This window comes from Dermacentor andersoni, chromosome 3, assembly GCF_023375885.2.
Source record: "Dermacentor andersoni chromosome 3, qqDerAnde1_hic_scaffold, whole genome shotgun sequence".
Taxonomy (NCBI): domain Eukaryota; kingdom Metazoa; phylum Arthropoda; class Arachnida; order Ixodida; family Ixodidae; genus Dermacentor; species Dermacentor andersoni.
In genome coordinates this window covers 132,797,907-132,819,722 of record NC_092816.1, presented here as the reverse complement: position 1 = coordinate 132,819,722, position 21,816 = coordinate 132,797,907, and the positions used below count along the sequence as shown (strand labels likewise).

At 45.0% G+C, this 21,816-nt stretch overlaps 1 protein-coding gene across 1 annotated transcript in view; it reads left to right on the top strand.

Moving 5' to 3' along the window:
* The window catches only part of LOC129383174 (uncharacterized oxidoreductase TM_0325-like), a 64,930-nt gene extending 47,656 nt beyond the window's left edge, over positions 1–17,274 (top strand). The window contains exons 6-8 of the mRNA XM_072286906.1: positions 2,630–2,666; positions 9,719–9,782; positions 16,649–17,274. Coding sequence (XP_072143007.1) covers positions 2,630–2,666; positions 9,719–9,782; positions 16,649–16,840 — 293 coding nt within the window. The 3' untranslated portion in view covers positions 16,841–17,274. The remainder of the gene's footprint in view (positions 1–2,629; positions 2,667–9,718; positions 9,783–16,648) is intronic.
* The last annotated feature ends 4,542 nt before the right edge of the window (positions 17,275–21,816 follow it).

The window sequence follows — 21,816 nt, the reverse complement described above, 5'->3', positions numbered from 1 at the left end:
GTCCGTCGCGACTCAGAGTCAGTGCTGCGCCGTAGTACCTGCCACTTAAGGGTGTTGTACTGATCATGGGTGTAGAATCTAGCAAAATGTCGCGGACAGAAGCTGGAGTGGTCGGCTTAGGCGCACTCATGGCATTGTCGTACTTGGCCGCCTGAGATCTGACTTGGTGACGGCAAAACTGCGCTTTAATGTGGCCGAAGGAGAGTTCACATTCCGAGGGCCAGAAATTGGGCGGTTTGAGTGTTGCGACCGAAGACATTCGGTTTTCTTCGAGACGTCGTTGTTGGGCGTCCGGTTCCATGGCGTAGAGAAGGAACTTGGTGTACGTATACAGTTGTGATGTGGTGTCACGCCCGGGTCACCAACTTGTAGCAACAGAATGCCCATAAGGAATTGCAGCTTATTTATCACATGACTGCCTTGATGCCGCAGCTGCCATCGTCGAACCTATATGCCTACGGCACTAGTCCAGTCTCTTCTTCTTCCACCGAGGGGGCTCTACAAAGTACTGTCCACTACAATATATACCCTCTCAAGCCGGCACTGTGGCCAAAGTTGTCTGCGAGTTTTGACCAATAGCTTAGTGCTCATGGTCGGGATGCGTTCGTCGTGGTTCGATCGTCGTCATTGCAGTTTTGCCATCCGGCTCTCGTCATGCCGTCGGTGTCACGCCATCGTTGTCGTGCATTCGCTGTGACACCTCCGCGGCGATGCCCGTCCTGGCTGTTCATTCGTCGTTATTCCATCTTGGTGGTCAGGTCCTTTTTATGCCGTCGTCGTCATGCTTTATACTTCGACCAAGTAGTGCAAGTTGTGCAATAGCTTGGGCCCCTAGGTACATCCTCGTGGTCGCAATTCCGTCGTGGTCGTTGTATCGTCGTCATTCCAGCTTTATAAGCCGACTCTCTCCATGCCATCATCCTCACGCCATCGTCGTGATGCAGGAGTCATGCATTCGTTCTCACGTCACCATCGTAGCGCCATCATGGCCATGCCGTTGTCGTAATTTTAACTTTGTTATCCGACTCTCATCCTGGCGCCACCATCCCGCAATTATCGTCACACAGTCATCGCTGCACCATACTGCTGTCATGCCATCGCCTTCAGACAATCGTCGTCATGCAGTCATCATACATCGTCGAATGCCATCGCGGTCATGCCACCCTCGTTATTTCAAGTTCATCACGTTACTCTCATCACGCAGTCATCAGCTATTATCATCGCAAAGTCGTTGTCATATCATTGCCGTGATGCCGGCATCGTCATAGCGCCTGATGATGTCGTTCAATCCTGATCGCGGCGTCATTTTCATACCATCGTGAACAGACAGTCGCTATCACCATTCCGTTGCCGTACCGTCGTCGTCATGCCATCGTGGTCGTGCTATCGTTTTTTTCCAGCTATGCGGTTGCCCTCATAGTATTATCGTCACGCCATCGTCGGCGTGCACTAGTCATCTCATCGACGTCAAGTCATCGTCCGGCTGTGATCGTTATACCATTGCCATCATTTAGGAATTGACATACCATTGATGTCATGCCGTCACTGTTACACTGCATTTCTTGGACCCCGCAAGTGGAACAGCCAAGTTGGGCAATATCGGAGAATGACGCATATAGCCGAAGGAAAGAAAGTCTCATAATGACCACTACACATGCCAAATAAACGTGGCTTCAGGAATGCGGTGCGTCAATGCATTGCTCGAATGCTACACACATTTATCGTCGACTGTAATCTAGGTTGTCCGTACTTGCTTTGATTGCTTTGATAAGTGCAAATATCAACCTCTTCAAATAACTGTTATAGTTGATGTGTTTGCCTATGTGCTATTTAACCGCTCGTACAGTTTTGTGACCTCAGTTCATACCTGTGGTAATTAAAAATTCCCTTTATCAAACTCTGATAAGAGGCCCTCCCGCAGTTTTAACTTGCGGAGCTCCTCCTTAAAATGCATCGCTTTTGATTTAGGTGTTGTGCGTGAGATTGCATTTGCACAGTTGAAACTCAATTGAACGAAGTAATGAACATAATCGATTTATTTCATTAAATCGGGCAGTTCGGAAAATCAAGTAAGGGATTTTTTGGCCCTTCGAAATCTAAAACTGTAACGTAGCGACATCAAAAAGGTATCGCAGCGTCGTATTTGCCTCTAACCCACGCCTGTGCGTGTAAAAAGACCTCGAGGGCGGCCCAACTACCACCACCCCTAGCGCCATCTGGTACCTAAGAGCGCTAGCGACTGCTGAGTCCGTTGTTTCCTGCGTGGGTGTTGCGTGCAGCCTCGTCAAAATAAAGCTAGAGCCGTGACTAAGGTGTCTAGATGTTTGAATGCGATAGCGTTAGAGCGCATGCGCGAAGAAAAACCCGTCTGCGTCAAAATGAGAAAGAAATCTGTTTTTATTGCAGATTTATTTCTGGAAAATTTTCGCTAAATCGTGTTTAATGCAGGCTAGTTTCGTTAATTCCGGTTGATGACAACATTCAACCTTGTGATTACTTGCCCGGGAGTGGAAATTTCTTCGCTAGTTCTTGACCTACCTAAAACAGGTTTCGTTATATGGAGTTTTTTGTATAAAAAGAATTCATTGTGATTTTAGTTCTGTCACCGTTTTTACTGCTTACATTTCAGAGAACGCTCCGTATGGTGTACGTGTCAACTCAATCAAGTAAGAGCATTGCACAGTTGGTCGCTGGATTTGCGCAATCCACTTTCTCCTGTTTCCAGGTTTCCTTACAGACAATGACTAACACAATTACTATAAAAGCTTTGCTGATCGTACTGCACTGTGGAAATTGATCTTATACGAAGCAATTGGCAGGTAGCTTGTGATCCTGCATTTTGATCCTGGTGCGACGCGAGCGTGTGAGTGATGACAACAGCAACGCGACGACGACGGTGAAGGAGATACAATAGTGACAATGGCACGAATGATTTTGCTACGCCACCGAAGAAAGAATATGGTGCTGCACTGAACAGGAATTTAATGTCCTGCTATGTTTATGTTTCTGCTGTACATCGATCGCAAGCAACGCCTAAATTTAAACACCAGATTAGGCGTACGCACCGTATTAAACGCCGACGCAACGATGTTAAAGGCTATCAGTGATGCTCGTGGTGGTAACAATGATGATGAAAGTTGTATGCCATATACATGCGGTAACCTATTATGTAAGAATAAAACAAAATCATCCTAGCAATAGGTGTATGTCCAGTTGCCCAGGATAGGGTAGGATAAGTATTACAAACTAAGAAAATGAAGGAAATATGTAGGAATATCTTCATCCTCATTATCATCAGCCCATTTTTATATCACCGGCAGAATGAAGGTCTCTTCCAGCGATATCCAAATAACCCTGTGTTGCGCTAACTAATTCCAAGGTGCGCCTTGCACATTTTCTAATTTCCGGACACCTCAAAACCTTCTGCCGTCTTCAACTGCACGGTCCCTTCTCTTGGAACCCATTCTGTATTTCCAATTTTCCACCACTTGTTCCCTGCTTCATTTTTTTCTCCTAATATCAGCCTATCGTTTGACTCAATTTCGTGTATGATCCAAACCTCTCTATTCTTATCTCTTATAATTACGCCTTACATTTTTAGTTGAAAGCTTCCTTATAAACGTCTCAGTTTCTCCCCATGTGTTAATAAGATAGGTCCTACTACCAAAACGCTGGCCATCCTTTCTGAGGAACCTTGTGACCACGGTCTTCTGTGAGCACTTCACATGAATGAATGTGTTCCTGCAGATACTCTAGGGAGCGAGGGTCAATTAGTTATTTTTTGCTCGCCAGCCTTTGGAAGATTACCTTTGTGTTCTGCTCATTAATCTTCGACGTTACTCTTACATATTCTTCGTTAGGGTCGACAATAATTTCTTAAAACTCGTCTCCAGCCAACTGAAGTATATTCGCCGTGTATCCGTTGGATAGCCGGCGTCTATCCGCAAATCTAATGGCCTGATTATTTATTATAACCATGCAGTGAAAAGCATAGGGCAAATTGAGTCTTCCCGGCTGACCCCTTTCTTGATATGTATTTTCCGACTCGCCTTGTGGAGATTTATGGTGGCAGTGAAATCAGCAGCTATTTAGTTAGATATCCATGTATCCTTCCTGTACTCCTTGATTACGCAGTACGTGTTTGACTGGTGCTATCCCTACTGGATCAAACACCTTTTTCATAACCTATGAAAATATTTTTTAGAGGTTGCTTGAAGCTGCCCAGATTGCCAATTTACCTGATTTTTGATGGAGGGGAGTCATCGTAGAATACCTCTTCTTGAAGACGGCATGCTCTCTTGGTTGATTGGTCAAGTGTTGCTTCGATAATCTTGGGAATTACCTTATTGAATATTTTCTACAACACTGAGGACAAGCTATCGTGACTACATTTCCTCAATTCTTTAACGCCTCCCTTCTTATGGATTAGTATAATGTTAAAATTCTTCAGGCTCTCCGGTACATCTGATGTTACCAGGCTTTGTGCAGGAAGGGCCGCAAGCTTTTGAAGAGTAATATTATGTCCATATTTGAATAAATCAACTGTTATTCAATGTTCTCCTGGCCTGACATGTGTCGAAAAGTCCTTCTAAATTCCTCGCTAGTTGCACAAAGAGCCTGTCTGTCCAGTTCGTCACCACTTCGAATGAAGACAAGGTGGCTGTTTCAAGTACTGTACACCTCAGTATAGAAAACTTCCGCTGCCTTTATTAAGCTATCGAAATTGCTGATGGCATCACTCTGCTGATCTTCCGCGAAATACACCTTGCCCGGCCCTATAGCACGTTTTCTTCTCCCGGATTCACGCTGTGTCGATTTTTTACTGCTTCCTTAATCATTCGTACCCTTGTAGTTTCGAGTATCACTTAGTTTCTGCTTGTTTATCAGCTTTGGCCCTTCAACAAATTCTGCGATCTCTTGAGCTAGACACTTTCATGCGCTATCGTTTCTTTATTAGGTCGTTTGTTACTTTGGGAGGGCTTATCTGGTGCCTTAGTTCCAACTTCAATTTCTTCATCTCAAATCGACCTACTTAGAGTTGCAGAAAATACATAAGCGTTATTTTCATGTGACTGTTCCAGAGCTACATATTTGTTTGCGAGCACAAGCATGAATTCATCTGCTATTACCCTGATTGCGTCTAGCTTTATCTGTTTTTTACTTCTTTTGCTCTTTCTTTCTTGTGATATCTCTCTTGCTCTAACCTGTGATCACTGCCGTTTGCTATACCTTACACTTCTACAAGCTGTACTAGGCTGGTACGGGCAGTATATGAAACCTGCTTCCTGTTTTGTTTCTATATTAATGGTTGTGCGGCTCCAATTTCTTTTACGGCGCTTCCCGAAGTCGGTATTCATTATTCGAAGTCAATTCCGTTCCCCTGAATTTGACAGTATCTCTCGCCTACTATTTCTGGAGCATAGTTGCCGATCACGTGTTCTCAGCCGAATTTCTTGCAACTTTCGCGTTAAAGTCAGCAATGCATACAGTGGATTGAGTTATTCAGTATACCTCACTGTTTATGCAACACAAAAAAAAAAACTGCTCTATTTCTTCATTTCATGACTGGAGGTTGGAGTGTGGGCTGGTAATACATTTAGTTAACATATCCTATTTAGCTTTATTACGACGGTGGCCACGCTGTCGATAACAGTGTAGAGTTCCTCAATGTTGCCAGCCATGTCCATATGATTTAGAAACCCTACCTCGTAGTTCCTCTATCTGGAAAAAATCTGCCGCAGAGGACGGACGTGGCCGTTATCCAGCACTGTCTAAACCTCACCAGTCCTAACCTTCCGAGGAAATCTAGGGCTCCCTAACCATAGAACATGATGTGCTATTTTGGTGAGAGGTCTTTGTGTTTTAGAGATACTTGGTCGGTGAAAATTCTCTGCTGCATAAACCGGACTGTCAAGTATCACAAGCCAGAACTGTGCAATCGTATGTGATAAATACTAAAGGGCGTCGTACATCGCGCGCTTTTCGATTAACCTGTTTGTGTGCCTTGGGAACATACATATTGTTACGCACTGAGGGTGCATTATATGTACAGGTTTTATTCGTGATGTATTGCTACATGACACACAACAGATTCGAGCTCATTCACACTAAATTGGCGGTCACATCACACCACGCTATCTGGCTTAGCGTACGAAGAGGCTCCAGGTATTCCCCAGGTAGCGCTTTTGTTTAAAATAGTGTGTGCTTAATACGTGCTGTTTTGTCATATTTTACAAGTTTGTCCGGGCTGAACAAGGCTTGTAGTACATTTGTGCGCACATGTACTAGCGTCATGTGTGGCTAACCACATGGATGGCTAGCAATTGCGCACATGTATCTTTCAGTAACTTTGTCCTTATGAATGAACAGCACAGTGCACTCAACACAACGCTGTCAAGGCAATGTCTTCCTTTCCTAATTGCCTCATGCCACGAGGTTAAGAGCTGCTCGTGCTGGTGCGTGATCAATAGAATAAAAAACAGCGCAAGAAATGCGCACACAAACAAAAACAAGCTGCGCACTGGACGAATGAAGGAGATCTTTGGTTTAGCATTTCGTTCTGAGTAGTTTTTGTTTCTTGTTCACCCGTTTACTTCCGTGATTTTCACGTTACGCAAAAACCTGGACCCTAGAGCAAAAGAGCCTGTGTTGTGTTTCAGCTGCGCTGTATGCATTTGACAGTGGCGGTACTTATTACCTCCCATGTGATACTTTGTCACCCTTATCCACTCAATCGTAGCAACTGCTGCAAAGGAAACCCATACGGGTTCCTTGAAAGAAAACCCTCGCACTTGAACGAAAATTCGTCCACCGCCTTTCCGGGGCAGCCGCTCTACCGTCTGAGCTAACCAGGCGGCTAGCAGATAGCAGGGTGTAGCCGAATTTGTCAACACCTCGAGAAAAGGCAAGAGTTTGACGTAATGGTTCTTCAGAAACCCGCAAGTTGGACAGAAATAATTAATAAAGACTTCTGTCAACCAAAGGACCAGGCAGGATTTCGTAAAGGCTACTCAACAATAGACCATATTAACACTATCAATCAGGTGGCAGAGAAACGTGCGGAATATAACCAACCCTTATACATAGCTTTCATTGATTACGAGAAAGCGTTTGATTCAGTCGAAACCTCAACAGTCAGGGACGCATTACGGAATCAAGGTGTAGACGAGCCGTATGTAAAAATACTGTAATATATCAATAACTTCTCCGCAGCCAACGTAGTCCTCGATAAAGAAAGCAACAAAATCCCAAGAAAGAAAGGCGTCAGGCAGGGAGATACGATCTCTCCAATGCTATTCAAAGCGTGTTTGCAGGAGTTATTCGGAGACCTGCATTGGGAAGAATCGGGGATAACAGTTAATGGAGAATACCTTAGTAACTTGCGATTCGCTGATGATCTTGCCTTGCTTAGTAACTCAGGGGACCAATTGCAATGCATGCTCACTGATCTGGAGAGGCAAAGCAGAAGGGTGGGTCTAAGAATTTTTCTGCAGGAAACTAAGGCAATGTTTAACAGTCTCGGAAGAGAACAGCAGTTTACGATAGGTAGCGAGGCACTGGAAGTGTTAAGGGAATAAATCTACTTAGGACAGGTAGTGACCGCAGATCCGGATCATGAGACTAAAATAATCAGAAGAATAAGAATGGGCTGGGGTGCATTTGGTAGGCATTCTCAGATCATGAACAACAGGTTGCCATTGTCCCTCAAGAGAAAAGTGTATAGCAGCTGTGTCTCACCAGTAGTCACGTACGCGGCAGAAACCTGGAGGCTTACGAAAAGGGTTCTACACAAATTGAGGAAAAAGTCAACCCCGTGCGAAAAAGGAACTGTTGTCCTTCAGGTCTGCGCACTGGAAGATTGTGAAAAGAGGTATTGCATCGTCATGTATAGAATTGGCACTTAAGAGTTCGTGTGTGCACAACATGCAAGAAAGTTTTGCCAATCAGATCAGCCGACTTTTGGCAGCAGGGTTCCCTATGTCGCTTTTGACTGCAGTGGTTGAAGCTCTGATCCAGAGAAGTAAAACCACAAAAAGGCCGGCCGCCGAACGTGAAACGCGAAGGCCTGCGGTGGTCCCTTATATACATAAGGTGACCCATCAACTCAAGAAAGTTGCTTGCAGGCATGGCGTTCCTTTGGCAATTTCGGCGCCAAACAAGCTTTCAAAGCTATGTTCCCGCACCTGCGGAGAGAACAGAGGAGGATGCCAAATTCGGCATGATGCCTCATACGTGTCGTGCGCTGTGGGCGTGGTTTATGGCATTCCACTCTCATGTGGTAAGACATACGTTGGCCAGACAGGGCGTTGCGTCAATGAGCGACTCAGGGAACATGCGCAAAAAGTAAACAAAAATGTAGATAAAGGAGCGCACCTGGTTGCGCATATAAACTCTTGCAGCAATTGCGAGGCGCGACTTGATCGGACGATAATTCTTGGAAAAAGCAAGAATGAACATGCGCGGCTTGCCTTAGAGGCCTATCACATAAAAAGACAAGGAGATAATTGCATTAGTGACACATCGTTGTCTCTGCACCAATCAGAATTTGATTTCCTACGTTTACGTATACGATAAGTTGGCAGATGTCAGTAATGTATTCTCTGCGCCTGCGCGATTATGTGGCCTAGGTATATATATGCATCGACGACGAAAGGAAAAAAGAAGTTGTTAGTCAGCGCCAGTGTGTGCTGTCTTCCTTTTTGTGGCTCGTCTTAGATGTTTGCGCTGTTACGTTTCGTTCAGAAGTATGTACCAACTAGGCCCAAATGAAGTGTTACCGAACAGTACCAGTGAATATAAAATACATTTATATGATTGGGTATTAGCAGCATCTGGTGTGCTTCGATAACATGCCAAATGAAAGATCCCCATGGACACGTTTGTGTGCAAATCTTGACAGGCCACAAGCTCGCCCCCCAAGAAACTTAATTGTTTCCGAATTCGGACGCACAAACCTAAACCGGTGAATGTATGGAAAAATTTGGAAAGCCAAGTGTGGACGGCTGTCCTCAATTTCAAGTTACATTATTAGGCACAGAAGAAAATGGGCACTATCATGGAATTGCTGGTATGTAGAAGTCATGGCATCAAACAGCCCCGCATCACTTTAAGTAGGGCTGCGCCGGGTTGTTCGGATCCCTTGTATCGCCATGTGTCTCGAGAAGGAGGGAACAATAAATGGGCACAACTTCTGGCGGAGTCTCCGCACTTACGTTATTTTTCATCCGTAGTCGTTCTTACGTAGCACAGTACTACGTTGACCACATAGCAAGGCCGTCGGCAATCACATCGAGGCCGTGATATGGGCTGCATAGGCTATATCTGGGTGCCTCGATAGCAGACAGGCGCGAAACTATCCAGGCTCCCAAGGCTTCGTAAGCCCGGAGTGCGGTTCTGATCAGGCGTGCGAATGCGCAAGTCAACGTGCTTCCAATGACGAAATCAGAAAAGGAACCAGCGGATACAAAGAATCAACTATTTTCGAGAAAGGTGTTACATGGGTTGGTAAAGAGCGAATGGATTATGGGGCTGACAGAGTTGATAACGGGGAAATGCAGATTAATGAGGTGGAATTTCATACTGAAGTTTATTTATTAGCCGATGAGGATGATGTCCCTTGTGCCCCGCATCGCCTTTCGCGCAAGTGTGAAGGCGACGTGCGAAATAGGCGAAAATGACAGGCAAAGTGACATAAAACTTATGTGCTTTTTCTTTGCAGCCCGGGTCGTATCAAGACGCTGATTGCGAAAAGACCTGAGCACAGCGTAGAGGAACACATGGAAGTACGTCGCATAAATAGTAGTGTAATTATTGTAATAATAATAAAAAACGCGGCAGAATTCGTGCATCGTGCCAGATTGTCTGGTGTGCTCTAAATATACTCGTACTAAGTGTTTTCTTACGTACAGAGTAGCATTTTATGTTACAAGCAGCACTGTGTCTGCGATTAAAATTATGGGATTTAACGTGCCAGAACGTGTCTGGTTAAAGGCGCTCCAAGACTGCACAGTTTAATTGATTTAAGAAAGTCAGTTCACTTGAAATAGTGTTTAGGGCTGCAATTCTTGTATATTTAGTTTCATCTTGAAGCGCCTTTGACCACGGGCAACCTGTTGAATCTGATATTGAATGTGACTGTGCATGCACAGGGTTAAATTTTCTAACTGCATCTGATTTCTTTCTTTCTTGTGTAATTTTTTTATTTCTTTTTTATTTATTCCTTTTACTTTCAGGGCCGCAGGCAATATAGAGGAGAGGGGTAGAAAGTATGATACATAGTGAACAACCAACGCTGTGAGAGAAAAAAAAAATTGATAAAACTTTTCCGGTTATACCATATTGGCTGCGGTCATAGAGGTAAACAAAAAATGCAAGAGTTCTTGGTAATACAATGTCAGTTAAAGTTTTAAGAAAAAAATCACCGACGATTACGACAGTCCGTATTGCAAAATTTCACCGCAGCTCTATGCGTGTTTTCATCTCGCGACATATTGGCTGGTGTGTACAATGGTTCTCGTGCGGCAAGCTGCAAACGGAGAGAAGTGCGGTGCCAGTGCCTCGCTGACCTGGAGATCGCGAGAGCCGCGGGGCCAGCGCGTGGGTGACGCGTAGGTGCGATTCGCCGAAGCCGCCGCCATAGAAACTTCCCAGACGACGCGCGCTACTCTGGCGCCATCTCGCAGCCACCGTTCTCGCACTCAACATTTCTCCTCACGCTTTCACCGTGCCTTCCTCCGCTTTCCTACTCGCGCCACTTCTCTCTCGCAGCATTTTTCATTCCCCGCTGCGCTCTCATCGTTTGCTCTGCTCATTCGCTGGGTTGCGCCGACGATCGCCGTAGGAGCCAGCAAGAGCTGCGCTCTAAAATGGTGCTCTCCTTTATAGCTGCAATATCACCCATAAGGTTGTTCCGGTCTATACAAGTACGAATTGAGAAAGACTGGGAAAAATGTTTTGTGCGATAGATTTGAGCTCCCACCTATTAGGACAGTGACTAATACGGAGGGATGCATGATGTGGTCTTGCCAAAAAAAAACAAAAAAAACTGCACCTGCAATGCAGGACCAATAAAGCCTGTGAAAGAGTGCTAAACGCACAATCTGACGGCGAAAAGACGGCAAAGCAAAGCTGAGATTAGATTTCAGTGATGTAGTGCCCGTAGCATTGGTATAAATTCACCAGAAAAACTAGAAGTGTGCCAAAGAAAGTGAACGCGAGCGAGGCGAAGAGCGACGTACGTGGTATATGCATCTGTGTGTACTTATATTGGAGCATCAAAAGTGCTGCTATTTTGCGGAATTAATTTCGCATTGTTTTCTTCGTACCATTGTCAGACCCTACATTATTTTCCAGACCGCCTGTTTCGTTTTGCAGAGTGCAACTTTTTGTTCGTGTTCTCACGCCCATCAATACATACGTTGTGTCTTTCGCACAGACTTTTGTTGACATCATATTTGTACACGTCACAAAAGAAATTACCGATTATAATTAGAATTAACTTATCTCAAAATACGATTGATTCCAGTTACCAATTGCTTTCATGCGAAATCAACTGAAAGATTAACTAACCTACAGATTACTGTAGAAATAATTTCCTCCGTACTTTTATTAACATTGCATGAATAGAGTAAGTACATCAAGCTGACCTGGCTATTCCAGTGTGTCCTCTGTAGTCCTTCACCCGTTGTTTATCATCACTAACAGTTGGTTTTCAAATTTTTCTTTCGTTATTTTCCTTCGTTTTCTTTTCGACGCACCGACACTGAAAACTTTCTCCATGTGAGCGCTGCATCCGCTGTTTATCTTCACCAACAGTTGCTTTTCAAACTTTTGTTTGGTCATTTTCCTTCGCTATGTTCTGGTTCGAATCCTTTAGTAAGCACGGCACCGAATTGTTGCTGGCGGTAAAGGAAGGCTCTCGCGGTAGGGCCAGTGAAAAAGCTAGAAATCGTCCATAGATGATTCCGTGGCATCAACTTCCGAAGTGGCTGTCGTTACGAAGGCCTAGAAGATTCGTTGATATTTGTTGGCCCGTGGCTGGTGGATCACCTCCCGGCGCTCTTTGGCTAATTGTAATGAATGCCAGCAAGCGTTAAAGTTCCTAGAAAATGTAGTCAAATGTGTTATGCAATTTAATATAAAGCTGCATATTATTCAGCCCGAGAATATAGGACTCGTGTATTACGAACGACCCCAGATCGGAGTGTACAGGACTTACACAAATGTTAGATAGAAACCTACGTCCTTAATAGCCAAGAACTTCTCTCGATATTAGATAGGCCACAGATTACACCAAGCGAAGAAAGATAAGCTTAGCATAATGAATATGACAGGAGCCTAAAAACTCTTTCAGTAAAGACAGAGAACTTTATTGCAAAATAAAAGCTGAGAGGCTGCAAGAGAGGGGCGCAAATCCGCAAGCCTGCCGTGTTTTCTTTAACCGAAGGGTAGCTGCAGGACGCGGATCATGAGAAGCTTGTAACTCAGGCATATGTTTTCCTCCTGTTTGGACACTGTTGGTTCCGCAAAATATAGGTGCTCTAAGCTGCATGGTCTGTAATAGCTTGCTTCGGTAAAAACGTTACCGGTTTCACGTTGTCGGCTAGAGAAATAAGTCATTGAACTACAGGGAGCATTGCCGATTAAAGAAAAGGATCGCTAAATCACAAAATTATTATAAATCCTAATTTATTACAATGAATATTACATTTAATTTGCTACTTACAGGTCTGTTTAGCATGATTTTTTTATCACAAGGCCATGTGGGCCGATCCCTGAGTGACTGCAGTGTAGGGTAAAATTTAGTAAATGTTCGACAGTGTTTACTTTATTAACGCCCGTATAGGGTTTATTTTTCCTACTATGAAACTAACTATCACTTCTTCGCTAAGTGAGAACTACATTTTCATACCTATTTAGAATCATTAAGACGCTTGGCGACGCGAAAGGGTCGTTCTTCGCTCAAGAGATCACATGTGTAAACCAAGATCTCACGTGCGCCAAACCCGTGTTACGTCGCCAAATGAACGAACAGAGTGAGTTTGTGCAATTTTTAATGGCCTAATTAGGCAGTCTTGTTCGGGATGCCAAAGAAGTTTTAACAAATTCACATTTTTGACCTATACACTTTTATAAAGTAGGTATTTAGGATCGGAGGTCGCGCTCATGAAGTTACGGCGCAAATAGCCTAACTGATCAAGGTTAGGCTATCTATGTGTACCTGATCTGGTTAGGCTATCTGATAGTGATCGAGGTTGTTAATAACATAATGGGCGCGAATTGACCATGCCATATCTCTAGCTGTATCGACAGTCAAATATTCGTATGTGGTTTCTTTCCAGGGCAACGTTGTTTAGGTGGTAAATAATTCTCGGGGTTCTGATGTAAATAACTATGAAATGTCGACAGCACATGTTAGTTAGTCTATCATACAGGTATCGCGCGAATATAACACACTTACCGATATCCACCGCTGCATAGCTGCAAACAGAACTGTCATTATTTCTTTCATACTTAGCGTGGCAAATCAGTTTGAGCCGAATCCCGCAAAGTGGAGGACGCATTATGAAGTGAATAAGTGTCACCGATCAGGATGTAGCATGAAGCTACGAATAAAAACCATATGGGTTTTTCACAAAAAAAAAACTTCACGTTTGGGAACAAATTTTGCCCTCGTTAGGCATTCGAACCCGTGACCAACGCCTTTGCAGGACAGTCACTCTACCATCTGAGCTAACGTGAAAAGGGCTAGCTGATCGCAGCGAGAGTGTGAATTAATCGATAACACGAAGAACAAGGAGACTGAATGTAACAAATCACTTCCACCAAATCCTGTAAGGTGGAGGATGCGCCATAAAGGAAAGTTTGTCATCCATCCGAACGTAGTTCAAGCTACCAAGGAAATCCATACCGGTTCCTCAGAATAGATTTAAATATTTAAGTATATAAATTCCTAACCAAGGACTTCATACATAAGTAGCAACCAAGGTCCTTCAAATAATCTTGCGCACTGACGTCAGTCACACTCCGATCTTTGACATTATGCAAGCATCGGTGGCGTATCTTTGTAATCTGTACTCGCGGCATAAATTTTGACAGAGAAGGAGAGGGAAAACAGTTAAGAGTAAGCCTAGTCCGAGTCTTCCGTTGTGACGGAGGTTAGCACTTCCTGTCGCGGTATGGTCATGTGATGAGCCCTGAACATGGCGGCGAATGCGTGCCACGCGGAGGGTTCATAGCCTCGGCGTAGACCCTGAGGAGGAGGGGCCCAAACTATCCCCCGCGGAAGGGAGGAGTAATGGGTGTTGGCGGGCGAACAGATAAGGGTTTGAAAGCAACTGAGGCAGCCCCACTAAGTGTATGGAGCGCTACAATACTGCCAACAGGCGTTACATGTGCGTGACCTCATCTGGATTTGATTCTATGGAGGATAGCATGATATGACAATGTTTGTATCAGCGTCTGTCGAATAAGAGCGCCACATGCGCACGAGAACTAAGGAGATGGAGAATGAAGTCAGTGATTTACAGAAGTCTCTGAGCTCGGTGCGCACTTGTTTGCGGTGTTCTGCTCAAATTGCTCTTGGGGAACAGTTCGCTGGCCATCTGATCACGTTGCATGGTGAAGAGGTTTCGCAGATAAAGACATCCTTTATCCCGTGAGGGTCAGGGACCCATTCCTGTAGCACTCGCGAGTTGCGCATGAGACAGCATATAGGTCTTCATAGTGGTATGTGCATGGTCAAGGAGTACGCTAAGTGCGAAGCCACAAAATGCCCTCTCACCACTGGATTTCATGGTAATTATGCGAATGAAGGGTTCAAGTAAGGAAATGGCTGCTGCGAGAACCCTTGTTCCGGCGTATGTGGCTGACCAGACCGCATTGTAATCCCTCGGAAATGTTGACAGGGGTCCGACTGCTCGTGCGGTGGTCTCCTCTGGTATGTGAACTCCATCCACGATAGTATACGGCGTGGCCTTGGTTCGAGAAGTGTGCCGCTCTTAATTCTCTTCCCAGATTCTTATTGAGGTCAATGGTCCGGGACATGCGAATTACTACAATTCGCAGTACCGGCTGCTATAACTAAAGCGGTGGTTCAAAGCGAGGCACGCGGTGAGGACCGTGTCTGGGCTGTTCGAGAATGTTTCATCGCTTGTTTTAAGTTGTGAGCCGAACTTACTTCGTAAAGCGAGCTCTGTATGCGAGCAGCGGCGCGTGAATGGCGTTGTAGCGGTGAGGTGCACCCCTAAAGCGAATAACGCCGCAGAACACATGCGAACAAGAACTCGCCTTGGACGACCGCATATAAAGTTGCCAATCCCACCGTCCCTCGCCGCTACAAAGCAGCAGACACGCCGTGCGGTCAACGCTTGCGGGATATTGTTAAAAAATTGCAAGGGTGGACGTGGTAGGAGAGCAGGAGGGTGCTCCCACTTCGCTGGCAATTACGTAGCAGAGCTTGGAGCTTATGTTGGGTAGCGTTGAGCTGCACGTACGTGCATGCGTACATTATCTAGACATACGTTATTGCCTCGCTGATTTTGCGCAGTTCATGGCCCTTGGGGCTTGATCTGTGATGTGTTGTGGTTCAACATGAGATACGTAGTGGAAGTGGAAGTCAGAAACTACGACTTCGGGGCGTATCTTTCCTTAGGACAAGTTTGCAATGACATTGCTGCAGTTCTTGCACGATGCAGAATTGGTAGCTTTTATTACGTTTCTTTTATTCGTGATGCTTTGCAGCGAATCCGCTCGACCACAAAAAAATAAAACGATCGCCTTTACTTTGGCGATCGTTCCTCGTAGCCATTTTGGCGTCCGCCATCCTGCTGCCATATGAATCAAATGAATATGATGGAGTGACCTTGGGGGATAGGTTCGCCAGCCATGCGGCGGAATCATTAGGTTGCGGGTCGCTTGTGCTTTTGCAGGCGAGCTAATACGTAAGTGCGAAATTTTGCAGGCCACCATTGCAATCTGAACCTGGCAACGTTTAACACTAGAACGTTATGTAGTGAGATGAGTCTAGCAGTGCTATTGGAGGAATTAGCAGGCAGTAAACTGTATGTAACAACAGTCAGTGAGGTTACGGCATATAAAGAAGCATATAAAGTGCTAAAACGTAGGCACATCCTGTGCTACCGGGGCTTAGCGGAGAGACGAGAACTTGGAGTCGGATTCCCGATTAGTAAGGATATAGCTGGTAACATACAGGAATTCTACAGCATTAACGAGAGGCTGGAAGGTCTTGTGGTGAAACTTAATAAGAGGTACAAATTGAAGGTCGTACAGATCTACGCCCCTACATCCAGTCATAATGACCACGAAGTCGAAAGCGTCTATGAAGACGTGGAATCGGCGATGAGTAAAGTCGAAACAAAATACACTATACTGATGGGCGACTTCAATGCCAAGGTAGGCAAGAAACAGGCTGGAAACAAGTCAGTGGGATAATATAGCATAGGTTCTAGAAATAGCAGGGGAGAGATATTTGTAGAATTTGCAGAACGGACTAATCTGCGCTCTGTTTCTTCTGTTTTGTGTTTAATGCATGCAATGCCTGTAAGGCTCGCCTCATTTGCTGGATAATATTTCCAGTAAATGTCAACATTCCTTTGCTGTTTGTTGCCTGACCTTTTTGTTCGTGCAGCTGATGGACAAAATATCCGGTCCTCTGCATGCGCTGGGACGAGTGGGCACACCGGACGAAGTTGCCGACTGCATCGCCTTCCTGGCATCCGATGATGCCGCGTTTGTCACGGGGACCATTATGCCCGTCGATGGGGGCTTAATCCTTCTGTCCAGCGTCTCGGGTCCCGCTCGATCGTCGGATACGCACTAGACTGCACCAGAAGCCAATGACATAACCTTTCCATGCTGACAAGATACACTGCAATATCTAAGTACACGCTACATTTTATATAAATAACTCCACTGTCTTGTAAATCAATGAATGTTTGGCGACTCGAGCTCTTCAGAGAAACAATTTCGCTTCTTCTGAGCTTTGTGAGGCTAAACAGGAACGCATACACGGCTCTGCAATACAGTAAATATTGGACGAAGAGTTACGCATGCTAATGCGAATTGCTTACAAGCTTCAGGTTTCATTATGGAGGACGCACGTCGAACGTGCTGCCTTCGTTCAGCACTTAAGAGGAAGCTTTAGCTCGGGTGCTCCTATCTAAATACATGTAAAAGGAGAATTCGTTTTTCTCGGCAACCACTGCACCAAATTTGACGAGGTTTGACGCATTTAAAAGAAAAACTTAAAATCTAGTGACTGTTGGTTTCGAATTTTCGATTTAGGTTGTCAATATTTTATAAAAAATTGGCAAAAATCGCAAATTTTCAGAAAACGAAACTATCAAGTTTAAAACTCCGTAACTCAGCAAGAAAAAACGATATCGCAATTCTGTCAATTGTATCTAATAGCACATCTAAAGCGGACAGATTTGACATCTTACACATGAATGTCAAAAAATTCATTAATACATAATTAGAACTTTTGCAGAACCCTCGTAAACAACGTAACAAATTCACGTAAGATGCCAAATGACATATCAAATTTGTCCGCTTTGAATGATCTAACGGATGCCGTTTACAGAACCGCGATATCTGTTTTTGATGCAGAGCTATAAATTTGTAAACTTCATACTCCTATTTTTTTCAAACTTCTGAATTTTTGAAAATCTTTTGAACAAAATTCTAGCCCTAAATCAAAATTCCGCTTCCGACAGTCACTAGAATTTAACTTTCTCTCTCAATTGCAACAAATTTCATTGAAATCGGTCCAGGGGTTATCTCAGAAAAACGTTTTTGCGTTTTTACATGTATTTGAATAGGCCGCGTCGGAGTTGGGCCCGAGCTAAAGCTTCCTCTTAACACCTAAGGGCAAAATGACGTTATCTGCAGTGTGCCATGCGTCCCCTTGATTACTGTGGCTAAAACATTGGATGAAGTTCTTGCTTTCCTTTCTTTGCGTTTCTTTTGCAAAAATACATTGTGTCCCTACAGCTTGACTCCCATCGTGGTCGTATGTTATTGTGATGAAGGCGCTCTAGTAAATTCTTAAACAAGTGGCAATGTGAAAGAAGCTAGCAAAGCAGCTGCGCACTCCTTGAGATGACAAAACGAACTTTAATTCAGTACACAGTTTCTTTTTTCACATTCTTTGTCGCCACTACATGTTGTGCAGGATGTCGGCTCCAAAAAGTCTGCTGAAGAAGTTGAATAAAACTCACTGAAAAATCCATCTCAATGAAGATGTACGGTTTCTTGGGCATGTGAACGGCAATGTGATGGCAAAAATAAAACTGCGTAGGGCGAATAGGCACCCTGCAGAAAATACGTGAATCCAAGCGTACAGGGCGCAGTCACCAAACGTCAAATGTGTTAGTCGCATGTCTTTATATATTATTAGGTTTTCTGAATCTGAAAAGGAGAAAATATGCCGTTATAGCCTCATACCACTTCAAGACAGTCCACTTATCATCCTAATGTACTTAAGGGACTTCTTTTAAATTCAGCATTCGCTACTTTTAAGCAGCTTGAAACACTCATCTATCAGATCAAATAATGGCCCAACCATTAAAGGACGTCTTCTCGCGAATGTCATGCCGCAAAAAAATTTTCCAGTCCTTCAACTGGAAGTCAAGTTATCGTATGGATACCCAGCTTTCCTTCATATTTCCTCCCCGCAAGCGCGCTAGGAGCTTCACGATGGAGAAACCGAGAGGACAAAGCCCCAGCCAAATGTTGAGTGTTGCGGAGACGTCAGAGCTCGTCTCTGCATTACGCCACTTAGTGTGCCGCTACCATCGCGGATGCCACGCGCAGCAGACGCAGTTACGCGCAGTGCAAACGCGAAATTACCTTCCTGTCTTTTTCAGACGGCAAACAAATATGCGTTTCACTCTAACTCAAAATTAGCCATCATGTAATATGCTCTCGTAGTTGGAAAACTAGAAAATAGCGTCGGTGGGTGACCGGCTTTCAATGACGCCGCATGGTGGCACTGCGGAAGCGAAAGAAAGCGACCTTTCGCTGTTGTTTGAGAGTAGATCAAAGATAGAGAGATAGATAGATAGAGAGAGAGAGAGAGAGAGAGATGAAGAGGGGAGGCAGGGAGGTTACCTAGATGTTAGTCTCCGGTTCGCTACACTACACTGGGGTTCGGAGATAGTGGTTAGACAGAAGGCAGAGAGGAAAGCGTCAAACAAATCAAACAGTAGATCAAAAATTCACTACTGCATGCAGAGGAGTAATATTTCGCTCACATGTTCACAGAAGCTTCAGAAAGCAGTTCACCACTAGCCAAAATGTTACACAAACTGGATAAAATAATATGTCGTCGGAAGGCTTATAATCACAAAGTGACATTAATCTATCATTCGCTTAAGTTACATGCACTCCATGTTATTCGGTAAATTCCGACCCTTTGGTTTGCTCTTGTTTTTCGCTTTCAAGCGCTGGGACAAAGTGAGAGCAAGTGGGCTTTTCCAAAATTCTCTGGGTTTTTCTTTTTTCCGAGCCCGTGCATCTCTACTCAGAACATCACGTTATTGAAGACACAAATATATATTGCATCCAGTGCTTCAATTAAATTGCTTGCTTCCTGCCGAGCTCAGTTAGCGAGAGCAACACTGTTAAACACCAGATGCACAGCATTGGTAAAAAATTAAGAAAGCAATATAAGGTAGAGAGCTTTCACTCCTGAAAGAATACCGTGACGTACGTTGCCCTACGGCAATTGTTCAGAGAAGTTCGGCGTCACAATAGATGTGCTGTGTAATAAACTCAATTGTTTTATTAGGACTAAACTTTAAATAAGTTCAGCCGCAACATACGCTACATTGAGACACTACAGCCAACTTAAGTACTCACATAAAGGTGCGCTATCATGACAGCGTACAAACTCACATCTGCCGCTCCTTCACGTTATAATAATAATAATGATGTAAGCGCAACGCATGCCTGACCTTTAGCGTCATCATTTCTGCATATCAGCATCCATTGTACATCTTCTCCATCTGTATATATCATCATCGGCTGCCCAGCTTCCTCTTCGTGCGGCCGCACGAGCTCAACTGGCGAAATTGACACTCCCTTGAGCACACGCCAAACAGCGTGAAGGCGAAACCCTGCGCGCTCAGACAGACATTCATTAAATCATTTGACATTGTCATTCGAATGCGTTGTTACTTCTCATTACTTGTCTTCTCCCTCGAAAGGTCGTAGATTCGAGTGCCTTAAACTGACGCTACCCTAATTAACTGTGCCTTAACTACATTCACCTTAAGACGAGAAAGGTGGCGGCTTGCAGTGCCTGCATTAACCCTATCTTAATTTTCCTTTTTCTAATGATGAGCCGCATTGGAGATAGCTGTGGAAGAAGACAACGACGAACGCGCGACCAGTCGCGCCAGCGCGTGTCTGCGCGAGGCGAGCTTAGATGACCGGCCAAACCGCATGCTGCGTTTTCCACGCCATCGGGGTTATGAGCCACTTAACGCTGTCACCTTAATAAAGCAGTTGCTTATAGGTGGTGGAAAATGCTTTTCGTTCCCCAAGTCCTCTCGGATTACAAAGATGGCGCCGTATAAAACAACACACGAAGAAGGGGAACACGAGACAGCACGTAGGCGCACTTACAACTCTATCACTAACAAGTTGTTAGTGCGCCTACGTGCTGTCTCATGTTCCCCTTCTTCGTGTGTTGTTTTATTCGGCGCCATCTTTGTGATCATGCTTAACCAACTAGCCCACCAACACCTGCTGAGTTACTTCCTCTCGGATGTTCTCACTAGAGCACCCCTCGGTCACCGCATAACACCACCGGCCATGCTCGTTCCAGTGAATCCAGACACATCCGATGCCAGCGCGCCACTGCAGCTTTCGCCATCCGTCGTGAGCATCAACAGCCGCCAGCGCAACCAACGGGTTTTTGCTGGCCTACGAGGGGATGACGCCGAGAACTGGCTCCATAACTAAGACCTCGTAAGGGACATTAAAAGCACTACAGTTCAGAGAACTGGCGAAATATCCCGTTACACCTGTCCGATTTCACGAAAACCTGCATTTGGAACCATGAGCCAGATCTTCCTAACTGGGCGACGTTAACGTGATAGCGTCGGCAGGTTTTCGGCGCTCCCGCTGTTCACGCTCAGGCCGCGAAGAAGCTCAATGAGCGCGTCCAGTTTCTTGGGGAATTCTACACCTCATACAGTAGGAATGTGCCTACATTATGCAAGTGTATGAGCACCACCATGTTCTACGGTGACCGAATACGCCACATTATTAAAGGCGTAAACACAATCGTCTTCAACACCCTTGCTACGCAAAATCCGGCTACTACACTGCAAACAGAAAAGCACCCAGATGGGCGTTTTTCGCTTGTCCTCAGCCGCATTCCCTTTTGTACGTGCTTTTGCTCCCCATTGATAGGGCGCACAATAAAACTCCCAATTGAGGTAGGCATTATTTCAGCATACAACAGGAGTACCGTAATATACCCACTTCACCCCCACTTGACTGGGAGGTACAATGCGGGTTTTGTGAAGGAAATAAAGGCATTTTAGTATAGGTGCGGCAAGCTCGTAGCGAAATACTTGGTGGCGCGGGTCAATCGCTTACACAGCACAATACGGAACACCGCAGGGCGAAATATCGGACGTCGGCGATCATGGCTCAAGGGAACTCGGCCGTCCGTGAGCTGTCACTCGAGCAGTCGTCGCGCCTGCTCGGAGCGAACGCCGGCGTCCGACACTTTGGCCATCGGTATTCCGTCTGCCACTGCATGGGCACGGCGTCCTGCCACGA